Source organism: Thermobia domestica, chromosome 9 (assembly GCF_964235325.1).
Source record: "Thermobia domestica chromosome 9, izTheDome1.hap1.1, whole genome shotgun sequence".
In the NCBI taxonomy this organism is placed as follows: Eukaryota; Metazoa; Arthropoda; class Insecta; order Zygentoma; family Lepismatidae; genus Thermobia; species Thermobia domestica.
The window spans coordinates 22708907-22725712 of NC_137462.1; the positions used below are offsets into that span (position 1 = coordinate 22708907).

General features: G+C 36.4%; 1 protein-coding gene across 4 annotated transcripts in view; it reads right to left on the bottom strand.

Annotated features, from left to right (window-relative positions):
- Positions 1 to 16806, bottom strand: part of Tpst (tyrosylprotein sulfotransferase) — a 532464-nt gene that overhangs the window by 55928 nt on the left and 459730 nt on the right. For 3 of the 4 annotated variants that reach the window (XM_081770746.1, XM_081770747.1, XM_081770748.1), the window contains one exon: positions 13072 to 13134. The exons of the other annotated variant lie outside the window; for it this stretch is intronic. In XM_081770746.1, coding sequence (XP_081626872.1) covers positions 13072 to 13134 — 63 coding nt within the window. The remainder of the gene's footprint in view (positions 1 to 13071; positions 13135 to 16806) is intronic. 4 annotated transcript variants of the gene reach the window in all.

The window sequence follows — 16806 nt, forward strand, 5'->3', positions numbered from 1 at the left end:
AATCTGCTCAACTGCAGTCAGCATAATTTTCTCAGTTTTTCAAGACGTTACAGACATCACAGAATAACACTTTAAAATGTTATATGAACCTTTTTAAAGTATGTATAAATACGCAATACAGAGAAACTTCTTTTAACAGACACCTCCATAATACGACAGGGATCCTCCATAGTATGACAGATTTTTCTTTTTTCGACCCTGTAAAAGTATATGTTGCTACTGTTACGGAACAGAATCTTCTTCTTACGGATGCACTCAGATATGACCAGGGACAGTCTTCCTTTTCCTCCCGAACGTTGTGGTCACCTCTTTGCAACGTACAGAAACTATTGTCAGTGCATACATTAAAAATATTTTTAGGACAGAAAATACTTTTTGCTGCATAAAAATAAATGTGCGAAGCAGAACAGGAGACATCAAAACCCTTTCCTACAAAACGTCCTTTTTATAAGTCAATGACGTGGTGAACCATCATATAAAAATGTAGTTTCTCTCACAAGTCTCTTTTTTTCTCTGACCACAATAAGTTCCTTTCTAGTGGGAACCCGAGATAATCTTGAATCAATTACATTTACTTTTCATAGTCAGTACGCGAACTATATAGATTTATACAGGGAGAAAAACTTGTGTCTGAGAAGAAAATGATCACGTATGGAACGTATTTCGCAGTTTAGGCCCACCTGCATGCGATACTTTTATCTCTATAGAGATTTCCCTCTAGCTCCCCTCCCAAATAATAAACACATTAGCCTATATTTCACTTGCTTTCCAATTAGTATTCGTTCTTCTCCACTTCCTCGTGTAAGGTTTTTAAGTTTTATGTCCCACGGGTAGGCTAAAGAAGGCGGTGATGATAAGAAAGAGATGAAATGGTGGAATAATAAAGTGGGAGGAAACGGGAGAACACCGACAAAAACCATGCATATGGTGTTTCACTTGACGCTAGCTAGGATCCACGTCTAAGAGTAGAAATTCAGAATTGATTTGAAAGCACATTCTCTGGCATTGGGGAACGCATCAATAACACAAAGTATTTCATTAACGAGACTTTCTAAATTCTAAATAATTACGCGGAGAAAATTTAGCACAGTATTACGCTTTGGTTTCCGCAATATTTTCAATTTTAAAAAGTAGAAGAATGGGAGCAGAACGAATCCACAGGCCCGTATCCACGGGGGCTCTAGGGGGTCCGGGCCCCCTAAATTTTTACTGCCCCCCCCTAAAATTTTCACGATAGGCTTGCAAATGAACTATAATATGGTGATAAACTGTAATATGGTTGGATCGGCCCCCCTAACTTCTACCGGGCCGACACTTTTGGGCTGGCTCCCAGTCAGTGCATCTATGTTCTTCATTTTGATGAAGTTAACCAGCGCACATCCGTGATACATATTCTGCCTTATGCAGAGTCGTTTTGAGTATGATTAGCGTTATACTAAAAGTTTGACTACTGCAGGAACTTATGTTAGTTGAACGCTTTAGTATAGCATTAATCACGAGTCAAAACGACTCTGAATAAGGTCCATTAAGTCTGTGATAATGTGTTGTGATTGCCTAAATTCGTCGCTTAACGCCCACGCTTTCTGTGTTGTGTGATTCCGAGTTCAATCCCTGTTCGAGAGGATACTCGTCTGAAATAAATACCCAAGCAGTGGTTCGAATCGTTTTACACATAATAATCTGTGTTTTCTATAGCACCGACATTCAAAGAAACAAACTTTACGCTATCTTTCATTCGCACTTACGGTTCAAATGTCCTGAAGCCCCAAGTTTCTGTTAAGATTAGGATTATGAATTAGATTTTTGGGCTTTCGGCAGCTATGGTTATGTTAGCCCGTCACTAGGATTAGGATTAGGAATTAGATTTCTGAGCTTTCGGCATCTATGGCCATGTAGCCCGTCACTAGGATTAGGATTAGATTTCTGGGCTTTCGGCATCTATGGCCATGTTAGCCCGTCACTAGGATTAGGATTTAGATTTCTGGGCTTTCGGCATCTATGGCCATGTTAGTCCATCACTAGGATTAGGGTTAGGATTTAGATTTCTGGGCTTTCGGCATCTATGGCCATGTTAGCCCGTCACTAGGATTAGGATTAGGATTAGGATTTAGATTTCTGGGCTTCCGGCATCTATGGCCATGTGAGCCCATCACTAGGATTAGGGTTAGGATTTAGATTTCTGGGCTTTCGGCATCTATGGCCATGTTAGCCCATCACTAGGATTAGGATTTAGATTTCTGGGCTTTCGGCATCTATGGTCATGTTAGCCCGTCACGAAAGATGGATGACGTCCCTCGGCGGTAACACTAGCCGGTCAACTGGGGAGGAGGGAAGGAAAGAAGGAAGCGGCCTGGGGCCATTTTTAAACACCATACACGAGAGACGCTTACTGCACCAAAGAGATCAGGTTAAGAATTGCCATAGCTAAAAAGCATTCAACAAGAAAAGATCACTCTTAACTAACAGGCTCAATATTGGACTCAAGAAGTTGTTCAAGTGGTATATATGGAGCATTGGACTGTATTGTTCAAAGACTTGGACATTACGGAAGTTAGAGAAGAAATACTTGGAGAGCTTCGAAATGTGGTGTTGGAGCTTCGGAATAAGGAAAACCCAGGAAAATCTCACTCAGAATGGCTGGGCTGAAAAAGCTTTTACACTTTTTCGACGAAATATCTCCACCGGGAATCGGACCCGGGACTGCTTGCATCAAAGGCCAATGCTTAAATTGTGCGATTTTCCGGACACACTGAAGAAAAACAACGTCCGTCCGTCTGTCTGTCTGTCGACAGGTATCAGAGCACAAGAACAGTACGAGATATCGAGCAGTGGTTTTCTAAAATCGATCCAGCGCCCCAAGAATAGATTTTATTTCTTCCCTTAACTTTCTATTCAAATCTAAAGTGCCCGCGGTGGCTCAGTGGTAGAGCGTTCACCTCTGGTGCTTGGGCTCCCTGATTCGATCCCAGATTGCGCCAGGTGAACTTTGTGGTAGACTAACACCGTGTGCGTGAATTTTTTCGGGGTGCTCCCGTTTCCTCCCACTTTCTTCATTCTACTATTCCATTCATTATTTCATCATCATCGTCTCCTTTAACCTAGCTAGCATAATCGTGGGACGTAAAACTCAAAGATTTCATTTTTTAAAAATCAAAAGTGTTAGAAAGCAACCCTTCTCGGCTTCAATATTGATCGCCATAGAATATAAACTGTAATAGATAGCGAATAGCGAGTTTTCTTAAAAATGATTCAGAGTCACAAGAAAATATAACACTTCCACACTCACTTTGATATTGGAAATACTGGAAATGGCGGAAATTCATTACTACTTCCGGTGTCAATATTAATCTCCTGAGTAGTTGTTTTTGAAGTCGATTCTGCGCCTAAACAATGCATCCTATTTCCGTTAACCCTCTATTCATATCGGAAGTGGTAGAAGTCAACCGTTTCCGATTTCAACATTGATCACAATAAAATAAAACGGTAACAGGGCTCATAGTGGTCTGGTCTCTTGTAAATAATTGAAAAGTGAACAAAAGTACACGAAAAAGTGGCGAAAAGTGACCAAAATCTCATCATGTCCCTTTTTTTTTCTTTTGTCAATTTCTCCATCGCCTCTCTCTTTGTTTGTTATTTTGTTTTATCTTTTCTTATTTACTTCTTTTTGAGCTTCCTCCTTTCTTAGGTTTTCTAAGTATGCTTTGTAGGTAAGGTAAGCAGAATCAGCAGATATAAGAAGCTTCTGATACCCACTCTTAAGAAGAACATACAAGAAGCATAACAAAAAACGAACATGACGAACCACACAAACGCGCACACACAACGTTGAGCGGAGCGTTAACCATTACGAGAGAAAACTAAAAGACTATTATGATAGAAGAAAGAATAGACACAGAAGGGTTTTCAACCCCACCTTGAGAGCTTAAGCATCCACCAACCATCCACTGTGCTTTAGAAAGCATAAAAGCTGAAGTGAGAATAAAGCTGACTATTTCATATGTGGCAGCAAGTACTGAAGCTTTCAGAAGACTAATGAGTAACAAGTTTCTGCCTTTTTCCATTTATTTTTATATTTTTCTTAGAAAACTGCCAATGTAAAACATAAATCACACGAGAAAGTCACTTTACCTCCCAGAAAAGTAACTTTTAGTGACAAATTTGAAGAAAAGTAACTATTAGTTTAAAAAAGTGACTCGCTATGAGCCCTGCGTTAACAGATGATAAACAGTTTTGCGAAATCAATTCAGCGTCTCAACGAAAGATCCCATAATCACAGACATCTTCCTATTAAAGCCGGAAGTAGTAGAAATTTACTACTACTTCCGGTTTCGATACTGATCTCCATAGAGCAAAAACGGCGAGCAATAGCTTTTTGATATCGATTTAGCATCCCAAGGATAACTTTAATCTTAACCTTTCTCCCTCTATGTAAACCGGAAGTGGTGGAAGTTTTCGGTTTCCGGTTTAACACTGCTCACGAAAGACTAAATACAGTAATAGACAGTGAGAAGCTATTTTTAGAATGGATTTAATCCGCAAGAATACTTTCGAAATCCGACTTTATTGTTGTATTACAGTCAGAAATTACACATCTAATTTGAATATTGAATTCGATTAATTGTGTCAAAATATGAAACGAAACTCATTTGTTTTTATTTTTTTTTTCAAAAATATCTGTTAAGTAGCAACACTGATAGAGAAACCTTGTATTTTCCACGCAGAATCCCTGATTTAAAGAGTTCCTTTTCCTCCCCACCACTCCCGTCTATATCTTCCAGTGAAGACCCACCGGGTAAAGGAAGAGCTAGTTTAATGGGAGGTGGAGGCACGACCCGTGTATAGGGTGGGAGAGACGGGTACAAGGACGCAGAACTGAATGAAAATCTACTTGAAGATTCAGGAGCTGAAAATTTAATCCCGAGTTCTTGCAATTAGGAGATGCCTTAGAAGGAGGCGCACAATGGACACGGGAGATTTATACCCTAATTACGGATATTGAAGAGTGTTATTAAAGAGCTTGCGCTAAAGCTTCTAAATCATATGTATTCACAAGAAAATGGATATTAAAAAGTGCTTAATGGCTAAAGGCCTTCAGCTCAACAAGATAGAACTATCTCCATAATAGATGAACAGCTTAGCCGTGGTTGTTCAACATCTCTTCTCATAGAGAAAAAACATAAAAACGAAGTTGGATTATGGCGATCGGTATCCAAGTTCATTCTGCATTTAAGATCAAGTGCACAAATGTAAAAAGCTCAAAAGATATTCCAGTTTTTGGAAAGGATAAACGACATAAATAAGTTATTGCTAGTTTTCAACAAGAATTTCACAGGTCATTCGACATTTTTTTTAAAGGTTTCACTACGTGAACTCCACCTCCTTTAAATTTTAGTGAATAACTTACAATAAAGGATATTAATATATACACAGGGTGTTAATAAATTATACCGACAAACTGTAAGAGGTGATTCCTCACATCAAAATAAGAGAGAAAGTTCATATGGACCTATGGCGAAAAATTCATAGTTTCAGAGCTAGGGCTGTCCAAAATCGCTAAAAAGACAAATTTCAAGAGGCCCTATTTCGAATTCGAAAGACTGTGGATGGTGGTTCTTATCAGCGTAATGGAAGTCACGCATACGCAATCTAAAAATGCATGTTTCATTAATGTTCAATGGGTGTACAGATTATTCCCTGCAGGGTGAAATTCCCAGATATGAGATCACCCGAATTTTGAGATATACTCTGACTTTATGATTGGTACTAAGTTAGCAAACTATAAGCCTTGATAGCAGTGAACACGGAATCCTTTAGCGCAATGTCAGAAGTCTTAAGGATCGTCAGCAGCCCGGTCTCTCGTACCCGGGAAAACGCATGGTGCGATGTTTTCTTTCACGCTTATAAGTGAATAAAACGTGAAATATACATGACGAAATACCTATCATCAGATGTTATTCCGAACACTAAGAAACATGGAGCTGCCGGTTTCTAACACTTCTGCCTTCCCTCCGAAGCATTGGATGTCCATTGTAGTCAAGGTTTACCTCCTGCCTACTTTGGACCCTTCTTGAAATCAGGGTATATCTGAAAACTTAATTGAAAACATTATTACAGCCTGTAGGGAATACCCTCTACACCTATTGACAATTGATGAAATGTGAACTTTTGGATTGTATATGCGTGGCTTCCTTTAAGTTGATAAGAACCACCATCCACAATTCCTGGAATTCGAAATAGGGCCTATTGAAATTTGGCTTTTTCGCGATTTTGGACAGCCCTAGCTCTGAAACTATGCACTTTTCGCTATAGGTCCATATTAACTTTTTCTCTTATTTTGATATCAGGAATCACCTCGTACAGTTTGTCGGTATAGTTCATTAACACCGTGTATATACACAACAGAACCCCTCTTATCCGCCCTCGGCTGGTCCACCACTCCAGTTGGTTCGACCGTACACGAGCCGAACTTGTCCCGACTCGTTGGTGACTTATGAGGCCCATTGTCGTTTACTGCCGTCGAGGCATTGTTGTTTACTTGCTGTTACCGCTGTCCGCTTTGGTGCTCCGTTATCTTTTGTATCCTTTCTTTCTTTGCGTGTTTTCTGTACTGTACAGAACTTTTAGTGCTTATTGTTAATTTGTTTTTACTGTAAAGAAGAATACAGTCATTTCTGAGTTCAGAGATTGTTTATTTTACTGTAAATCTGTATTTTCTGATAATCTACGTTCCGACCATACCCCCAGTCCCAAAGGTGACGCATTAGAGGTGTTCTACTGTATATAAAAATATTAACCGACTTCAAAAAGCGCTAGAAAGAAGAAATAATTTTAAAAGGGGCTAAAACGTTACTATTCACAGCAGGGGTGCCCACAAGGGGGGGCTATGACGCAAACTGCGTCATTGAAATATTTGGGGGGGGTAAAAATCTATATAAATATGTTTGATGGGGGGGGGTAAAATTAATCGAAAAGAAGATTTTTTTCATGGAAGAACACCTACGGATAGACAGTTGGGGGGGTGCGTCATGGACATAAGGGGGGGTAGGCACCACTGATTCACAGTAATAATAATAAAAAGAAGTTTGTTAATTAATCTACAGAAAACCGCTTCTCACAATCTATTACCGGTTTTACTCTATAGTGTTCAAAGTTAAAACAGGAAATGGTTGGTTTCTGTCACTTCCGGTTTGAGCAGAAGATTAACTATTCTTCGAACGTTAAATCGATTCCTAAGAAAGCTGTTTCCTGCTAATTCTTATTGTTTTTGTTCTATGTACCTCGGTAGATCGATATTCAAGAACGCTGAAGTAGATTTCTATTATTTTAAGTTTTAAAAATGAAAACTTTCAGTTTTACGTCCCACGCTTATGTCGGTTAGGCTAAAGGAGACAGTGACGATGAGAAATGAAATGAAATGGTGGCATGAAGAAAGTGGGAGGAAACAGGAGAACCCCGAGAAAACCCACGAGCGCGGTGTTTGTCCACCACAAAGTCCACACGGCGCGAGCTGGGATCGAACCAGGGACCCCAAGCACCGGAGGTGAACGCTCTACCACTGGCCACCGCGCCCCCTACTTGTAGTTTTGGTAGACAGCTAAGGATGAACTGTATTTTTGCCGAGCATAATCATTGCAGGGAACAGCTTATCGCTATCTATTACCGCTATCTATCAATGTTAAAACTGAAAACGAATGATTTCTACCAAATTCCCGTTTGAATATCATTTACATCTACGAATTTGATTCCTAATTTTTAAAGCCTTTACATCCTGGCCAAAATCAATGGTGATCCATCAAAAGTAGTCCTTAAGACTTTTTGTCTTCCAGACGGACACACGGAATGACAATGTTAATTTATAAAGAACTTTACTTAAGCCAAACTTTATAAAAATAGAATGGATCTCCGCCTTTATCACTCTACGGAAACCTGAAGTGATTGAAATGAACTTCACTTTCCAGTACCAATATTGATACCAACAGAGCAAAAAAATGGTAAGCAAGAAATGGTTTGTTCATATGGATTCAGAATCCCAAGATAGGTTACATCTCCATTCTTATTCTTCTATTGCAACCGGAAGTGGTAGAAATCTACAATTTCCGGTTTTATTCTTGATCGTCATAAAGTAAAACCGATAATAGGTACCGAGAAATAGTTTCTTGATGTGAGTTCGATGTCTCAAACACAGACACCATCTCCTCCCTTATTCTACGACTCTACTGATACCGGGAGCCCCTCCGTGGCTAAGCGGTTAGCGTACGCGCTTTTGGCGCGGGAGACCCGGGTTCGATTCTCGGCGGGAGCTCATATGGTTCGGATTCCACGTTAATCAGTAGGTCCATGTCTCTTATAGCATCGCTGCTGAACGGGACGTTAAACTCAACATCAACTCAACTCAACTCAACTCTACTGAAACCGGAAGTAGTTGAAACCAACTGCAATTTCCGGTTTCAACACTGATCCCTATACAAACCGCAAACGGGAACAGATAGCGAAACACGGCCTTTTGATATGGATTTAATGTTCAAAGAATAAGTTTAATATAGGCTTTCCTTCCTGTATCAAAACCCAACATTTTCAGTATATTACAAAAGGACTACTCTATCAACTTTGAAATAATTTTCTCGTGAAATAGTGTTTTCAAGGTGATGTTTATTGCTCAGCAGTCTATTGTCAAATCTCTCTATATAAAATACGTCATCCTGAGTGAGTGACTGATCAAAGCCCAGACCAAATAGCTTAAGTTAGAAACTTCAAATTTTGACAGTACATATACAATTTATGACGTAAGGTACAACTATGGAAGGATTTATGGAAATTCGGGAAAGAAAGAGGGGAAATAGAGATGGCAATTCTTATAGTAAAATGTCCATATCTCCTAATCTCTAAGGGACAGAAACATAAAATTTAATATATAAAGTTTCCAATAAAATAATTAGGCAAGTGTTTCACTGCTTTTTGATATTTCCCTTAGAATTAAAGGAAAAAGGACGGAAGGAAAGGAGGCGGGGTTACGATTGTTATAGGATGATGACCATATCTCGAAATCTTTTAAGGTTAGAGATCTGAAATTTGGCATTTAGACTTTTCATTTCAAATAATAAAAGATGAGTTCCAGCGGTTCTTAATATATCTCGTAAAAAGGAGGAGAAAATGGAACAAAAAGTGTGGGGATTGCAATTTTTAAAATAAGATGGGCATCCCTCAAATCTTTTAAAGTTAGACATATTAAAATCGATATTTACGCTTTTATATTAATTTAAAATAAAGATGCATTTCAACGTTTTTGATGCATACCTTAGAAGGGTTAAAAAAAAAAGGAGTGAAGAAACAAAATAGGGGTTCTAATTGTTATAATAAGATGCTCATATCCCTTAAGATTACAGACATGTTAGGGATATGAACTTGGTATATAAACTCCTTATTCAATTGGCGTGGGAGACCTGGGTTCGATTCCCGCTGGGAGCTCATGTTGTTCGGATTCCACATTAATCAGTAGGTCCACGTCTCATATAGCCTCATTGCTGAACGGAACGCTAAACTCAAAATAAACTCACCAACCCAACTCATCATTCAAAACAAGTTGTCATATAACACAGCGTTACCGGAAATTCCGCCATATTGTTTCCGGAAGTTTCACTTTTAACGAGAGAAAGGGTCAATTTCTAGTTTTTTTTTTCGCAATATATAAAGTTGACTTTCAGTTCGTTAGTCTTATCATCGTGGGAAACAGGGGCGGATCCAGGAGGGACTTCTGGGGGGAGCGATGGGTTGTAATACTGCTACTTAGAACTACTTTTAAGAGCTCCAAACTCTGGGATGGGTTTTATTTATATATAAAATAAAAGAAAAGTTTCCTCTTATGGGGGGGGGGGCGATCGGGGCGATCGCCTCCCTGGATCCGCCACTAGTGAGAAAACGGTTGAATCACTTGAAATGAATTTTTGAACATGACTAGCACTGGGTCCGAATTGGCTTTTATCATTTCACTTTGACTGAAATGTGGATTCAAAGGAGGAAAAAAAGGTTCAGGTTTTTTTTTTCCGCAAAGAGGAATGCCATAAACGTATTCTTGCCGCGGGAAAAGCGTAAGCAAAGGCTGAAATATGAAGTGCGAGGCTGTAGACCGAGCAAATGAGGGTCTGGGGTGAAATCTCCAGCTCGCCGACGGCTTGTTGTACAAATACACAAGAAAGCGTTCTTAAAATTTAATATCCATACTTATTTTAATAATTAATTAAGCAATAAATACATTTTGAGTGCAGTTGCGATATTTGCGTCAGCAGAATAATTATATTAAATTGTGGTAGCGTGTGAACAGAGTAACATAATACTGAAGTGCTCAAGCATAGTACAGTGATACTTAGTAATTTGCAATAGCCGAATTTAATTATTGTTATTATACTGAGTACAAGAGTGCAGTTTCCTTACTAGCATAGGAAGAAATTAAGTTGCTTCACAATTATAATTAAAGGCTTTTACATTATTATGTTTTCTAAATATACGTTTATAAAAAGGTGGGTAAATTTCCACAATTACACGGCAATCAATTTACCAAGCTGAGATGTACACCATTTTGCCTAGAGCAAAAATTAAAACAAAACAAAACTTTTCACAATAAAATATTACCATGTATATATCAAGTAATCAAACAATTACTAAAATCAAACATTTTAGCTACACAGATTAAATGATATGATTAAATAAATAAACTATTTATACTTCGACTATTTTTGAGGTGTGTTAACAGTGTTCACATGCCCACCAGACAAAAGCAAATGCCATGTATGTACTTTCGCAAAGTCAATTTGTTGATTGTTTTATGATCGTGACATTGATATACCAGGAAAACATATCGCGCATAACAAGGCACTACGTGATGCATATTTTCGGATGCTACTGGCATTCTTATAATGCAATTTTATGTTCATCGTTTTTATAGTTGTTACAGTAATAGCTTAATATAAAAAAGCATTGTAAAAACAATATTAAATGCTATTTTTGTAAATCAATAACATGAAATGGATAAAATTACAAATACGTCGATGAAAATACGACAATGCCTTGTATACATATGTAAGAAAACACTTGTAAGAAATTTGTAAGGCAACAAAGTTCTGAAAATCAAAGTCCAATTCATCTAGTTATTCTTTGGTGTGGATTGTTGTCTGTCTTCATCAGATTTCTACTCCTTCTCTTCCATTGTGTTTAGTATTTTGTGTGTCTGTGTGTGTTTAGTAAAGATTTTTGTATGGAAATGAAATACTTGAATTTACATGAATAATATACAGACTTGAATTATGTTCATACACAAAGATGTATAGCTCGCAGATGACGAGAAGAACCCTAACAGAAGTAGTGTGACGTAGGTATGGGCTCGCCCACTTTTCGCACGGGGGTTTCAAAAGACACCACGGAATAGCACACAGATAACTACCCGGAGTAGCAGACGACATCTAAGTATAGACCACACCTCAAAAACCGAAAATGGACTTGACCGTGTCGTTGACCTCTCCCCGCTTCCCCTGTTTTAGGGTTCTTTTCGTCATCTGTGAGCCGTATTTCGGAATGAACATGAAATAAATTTAAAAATTCGGTGTTGCTGAGCTATGATTACACTGCCTCTATTTAAAATAAATTACTCAAATAGGAATTAGTGGTTTTAATGATAGTACTGTTAACATTTCTAGCCAGATACGTAATGATGAATAATTATCATAAAGCAGGAAAAATATAAAAAAAATATTACAATTTATTAAGGAACACAATTTACTTCTAACGTTATTAGATAAGTCAGTTTTAAATTTAACTTTATCTAATATATTTATTTAAGTAAATACTAATACATGTGTTAAAGCGTGTTACTATGTTTTGATTGCAAAATTACTGAGCTGGACTAAAAGCCTATAATACAGCTTCGTTTCAAGGCAAAATTGAAGCTCTTTGTCCAATTAAAATTCAAATAAGTTCTCGTTAATTATTCAAATAAGATTAAGGGTCACGATGCAATATCTTCCAATCTATTTTTAAAGTAAATAAATAAACTACTAAATACTAAAGTACTACTACTAAACTACTAGTAAAGTATTCAATTATAAATACATATAAGCACGAAATAACTTGACCACGTCTAACTTATTAGATTCATTAACAAATAGCTGCATCATTGTTGTCTCGAATTGGATAAATTGGGAATTACATCCAAAATACTTGAGGGTTATCTCAACTCTTTAAAGTACGTATAAAATCAATTAATATATAAATACCGGGTGTATCAAAAGTCCGCAGCCATTGGCTGAACTCTTTCGTCCGACCCGTCTGATCCGTTATTGGAAATGTACTCTTTTACATAACCTCTTAACCTGAATTGAATTTATTTCCTGGATAACTGATGTTCACCTTAAAAATATCCTTCGCGTTGAACACCCAATTTACCATCGAACAACGAGAGATTAATTCAAAACAAGAAGGATCAAGTTTTCCACTAAAATAGTAAGTAAATAGATTTTTCTGTGTTTATTCAGTAAGTAAATATTTTGGCTACCGTTAGAGCACATTTCCTTTTCCTGTTGGTGTTACTGTACGATTTGGCTACGACCCTTGACACTAGCCCATGCCTGATTTACGGTGACATTTGGGCCACATACAAGTATTTTATGGTTGGTGAGGGATTTTTTTCTTCATTAACATAATTTCCTACATAAATTTTAAGATCTAGGAAACTACATTTTAATATATAGAATTCCATTTCACTTATCCCAAATATCACTACCATGTGTATAAGTAAAACTTTAGTAGCGAAACATACAATCATATTGGATTTTTAATTTTATTTTAAATAAAAGTATAAGTAACGAAAACTAAGAATTATGTAATTATTTTGATTATATAATAATGAAAACAAACGTTAAATTAGATTACAGTATAATTAATGAAAACTTAATAAAAGGACAAAGTATCAGCTTTATTTTATGCCTTTTTATGCTTTAAACAAACTGAGGTATTTCTCTAAATAACAAAATACGGACAACATACCAACTGTGGCTGGAGAAATTAGAAAAGTTAAATTCTTACCGCTTTGATGGGAAATGAGTAATATGTGTAAGTAGTGCTTTTGTTATGGTCGGCAAATTCAGCCTATAAAGAAGAGAATATCGCAAAAAAACGAACATATGTGACCATTAGGCAAATCTGATAAAACCTAGTAGTAATAATATATAAAAAATATAAATAGTATTTTAACTAAAATGTTTACATGTAATTATGGTTTATAAATAAAACTATTCTTAAAAATTGGTAACACATAATGATAATATATGAAGAAAATAAAATTGTTAACTATTGTACGAAGTAAAAGGAACATATAGTTACTGGAAGCAAATAAATAAATTAACTTAGAAAGTAAAACAAAAGTATTCATGTATTGTTAAGCTGCTTAACATGATGATCAATTTTCCAGAAAACACCTTAAGATATTTCCATATATTTGATGAGTCATGAATTTTTCACTCGTAGAAGTCAGATGACTGTATTACAAGTGTTGCAATTTGCACGGAACATACAGTATTATCGATTATATAAACTTACCTTATACCAAGCAAAATATTTATTTAGAAAAGTGTGTGCTAGGTACTGAATATGATTGAAATTTAATTGTTTGCCGTTGAAAGTTATTCGAATAATGTGTACGTTACTTTTCAGTGACAGTTTTAGATTGAGATCACGAACTTTGAACCTTTTTGCTGATATTCGACAAAAGGAAACAGTCTGCCATCTTGTGATGTAAAGTGAAACTATTACGCATGAATAAAATGGTAGAAAAGCCAATTTGCTCATAAGTGCATGAACGGAAACTAAATATTCACTAAATGTTAGTAGTATGACAAACACGTAAAAATAAATGTGTATGAATCATATATAGAAGTATCAGAACCGCAGAAAGGTTAGTTGGATAGCAGTTTTAGCGTCCCTTGCAGCATCTAGACTATATGAGACGTGGATATACAATTTGGGGTGGAATCCGAACCACAAGAGCTCCCACAAGGAATCAAACCCGCATCTTCCGCGCCGAGGACGCGAATGGTAACCATACAGCCATGACAATACTCTCAAACAAAGATGTGTGTGGCACTAAGAAAAGGCGTATATAATGTAATCATAATTCCGATACAGCAAAAGCGAGGATACTCACTTCACAGTTGATGTTGAATAGAAATTTAGAAAGGTGCGGCTATATAAGACGTGGGCCTAAAACTTAACGTCGGTTTCGGAACACATGAATTCCCACCAGTAATCGAACATGCTCACGGCGATATAGGATTAATTAATATATAATTGTTAAGACGATATGCAATTTTTTTTTCTAAACACTCAAAATTTGATTAATCGCACTTTAATTCCCTTTTCAGTATGGGGTATACGAGATAAGACATACGCTACTGTTACAGTGAATTCTCTATTAGAGGCAAGTACACTCATCAGATTTGAGTTGGTTTTGAGTCTAACGTCCCGTTCAGCAGCAAGGCTATATAAGACGTAGAATTACAGATTAACGTGGAATCCGAACCACATGAGCTCCCACCGGAAGTCGAACTCGGTCTCCCACGCCAAATGTGTGTACGCTAAACCGCGTAGCCACGAAGGAGTTCTACACCCACTAGTGTCAACGTGCACAGAAAGCATACGTTTTGTCAATTACGATTTTAATTTTTAGATATTCTGATTCTATTTTAACTTGGGAAAGTTTATGCTTTCGTACGGGTAGGTAGGCTATTTTATATATAAACGCACACATACCCGTTTTACAAGCAAATTCTGATGCATATTGACAACCTTCGTTCGTACAGTTGATTGTTCAAAACATAATATCCACAGCACCCTGGTTACCATAGTGTTTACTGAATATTACATGTCTTATGAAGCTTTTAATGGTACAGCTACACTAAAGTATGCCATATGCACTGTATTATTGTGTCATTTTTTTCAAAGAACTTCACAGACCTCATATAATATGTTAAAAACGAATACTATATATTACATTTTTTCCCGTGTAGACTATGTAGACAACTACTATCAAATGTAAGGAAGAATTTCGTTGCTCGTTTGTTCATATTTCCTCATTCAGTTGTTTTGCTTCGGTGCAGCGAAAGATTAGGGAAACGACTAACATATAAAAAGTAGAGGGAATTATCTAATCTGTATGTTTACTCTGTTCTGCACATACCACTTCCTTAGATTTTCCACTTCGAGCACTGCTTTTATAATGAAATTTACAAAACTAATTCTCACCTGTGGGCTTTCAGTCTTGAATCAGCTGTATTTGCATATTTTACAAAATGCATAATATTTTTTATTTTCCTTCATCAAGACGAAACTAAGTATTCGAAAGTTACTATTCGCTGGTCTAGGCATTTTATTTTGTACGCAATTTCGCAAGGTAACGACAAAATAAAGCTCCTTTATTGTCCACGACGCCATATTAAATTACGTGTAGTTGACATATTCTACATAGTCTACGTTGTTTACATTGTCTACGCATAGTTGACACGTAAACGTAAACTATCGTTTTTTACGCGTAGACGCACATCTCTGGTTTAAACCAGCTGGTTTTTAAAAAACTGGTTTAACCAAAAACGAAAAATGTTCGTAAAAGTGTAAGTGTTCGTAAAATCTTGATGAATACACATTTGTGGGTTATCACGTTTCACTCCCGTATAATATTGTTCTTATATTCAGACCTAAATTCCCCATTCACTACTCAAAAAGATTATACTACAAAAGCAACTTTTTTTAAAAAATAAGTTTATGAGTTTTCCTTTTGTGACCTTTTTATAGTTTGTCATTGTTGTTATGCAACTGCAATCAAAGAAAAATTCTAAATATTGTTTCGTTTTAATAATGTTTAGTTTACTATTGATAAAATACATTGAAATGCCGTACTTTTTTTTGGAGGGGGGAGGGTCATCAAACTCGACGAGTTGGCATTTATTGAAATCAGAAGTATCTTTGGTATCTATTTATGTATAAATGGGTCAGAGCCAAAGTGGGCTCAAATAATTCGTATCTTTATTCACTTTTCTTACAGATATGCAAATTAAGTCGTGTTATTTCTTTAAATTCAGTCATATTGAAGTAATAGTGAACTAACTTGTACTGAATTAGTTCTTCTGTACTCTGCAATATTTTGAAATTGTCCATATGTAATTCTGTATAATGGTTTCACTTGTACAATTGTTTATCTTTTTGTCCTTTTGTAATGACTCTTGACAATTAGACAACTATATTAACAAATATGTAAAGATAAGTACAATGTATTTTTTATCAGGAGTCCTTCGTGAGTGAGTTGGCAGACGTATCGCATTTGTGGCCAATTAGTTCCAGTTTCGAGTTCAAATGGAGGACAATTTCTTTCGGATATAAGTCGAGAAATGGTTTGGATTCCGCTTTAAGCTTATGTGGCCCCTTTCAGCATAACCCGGTTGTTGCATAATAACACCAAGGCGAAACAAACTTATTTCTGCCGATATGTGATATAAATACATAGAGCAAATTATTTAAACCAAAAAAACCTGATTTAAACCCAAAAAAATGTTTAAACAAAAAAGTTTTTTTTTTCAATAAAAACCATGGTTTTTGCCAACTCATATATATATATATATATATATATATATATATATATATATATATATATATATATATATATATCAAAGATAACCCATACTGATCCTCATTAATTAGATTATACGTTTTCCGATAGAGTTTTATTTCTCTATTGCGAAATATGACTGCTGGCGATTACCAAATTTTCAC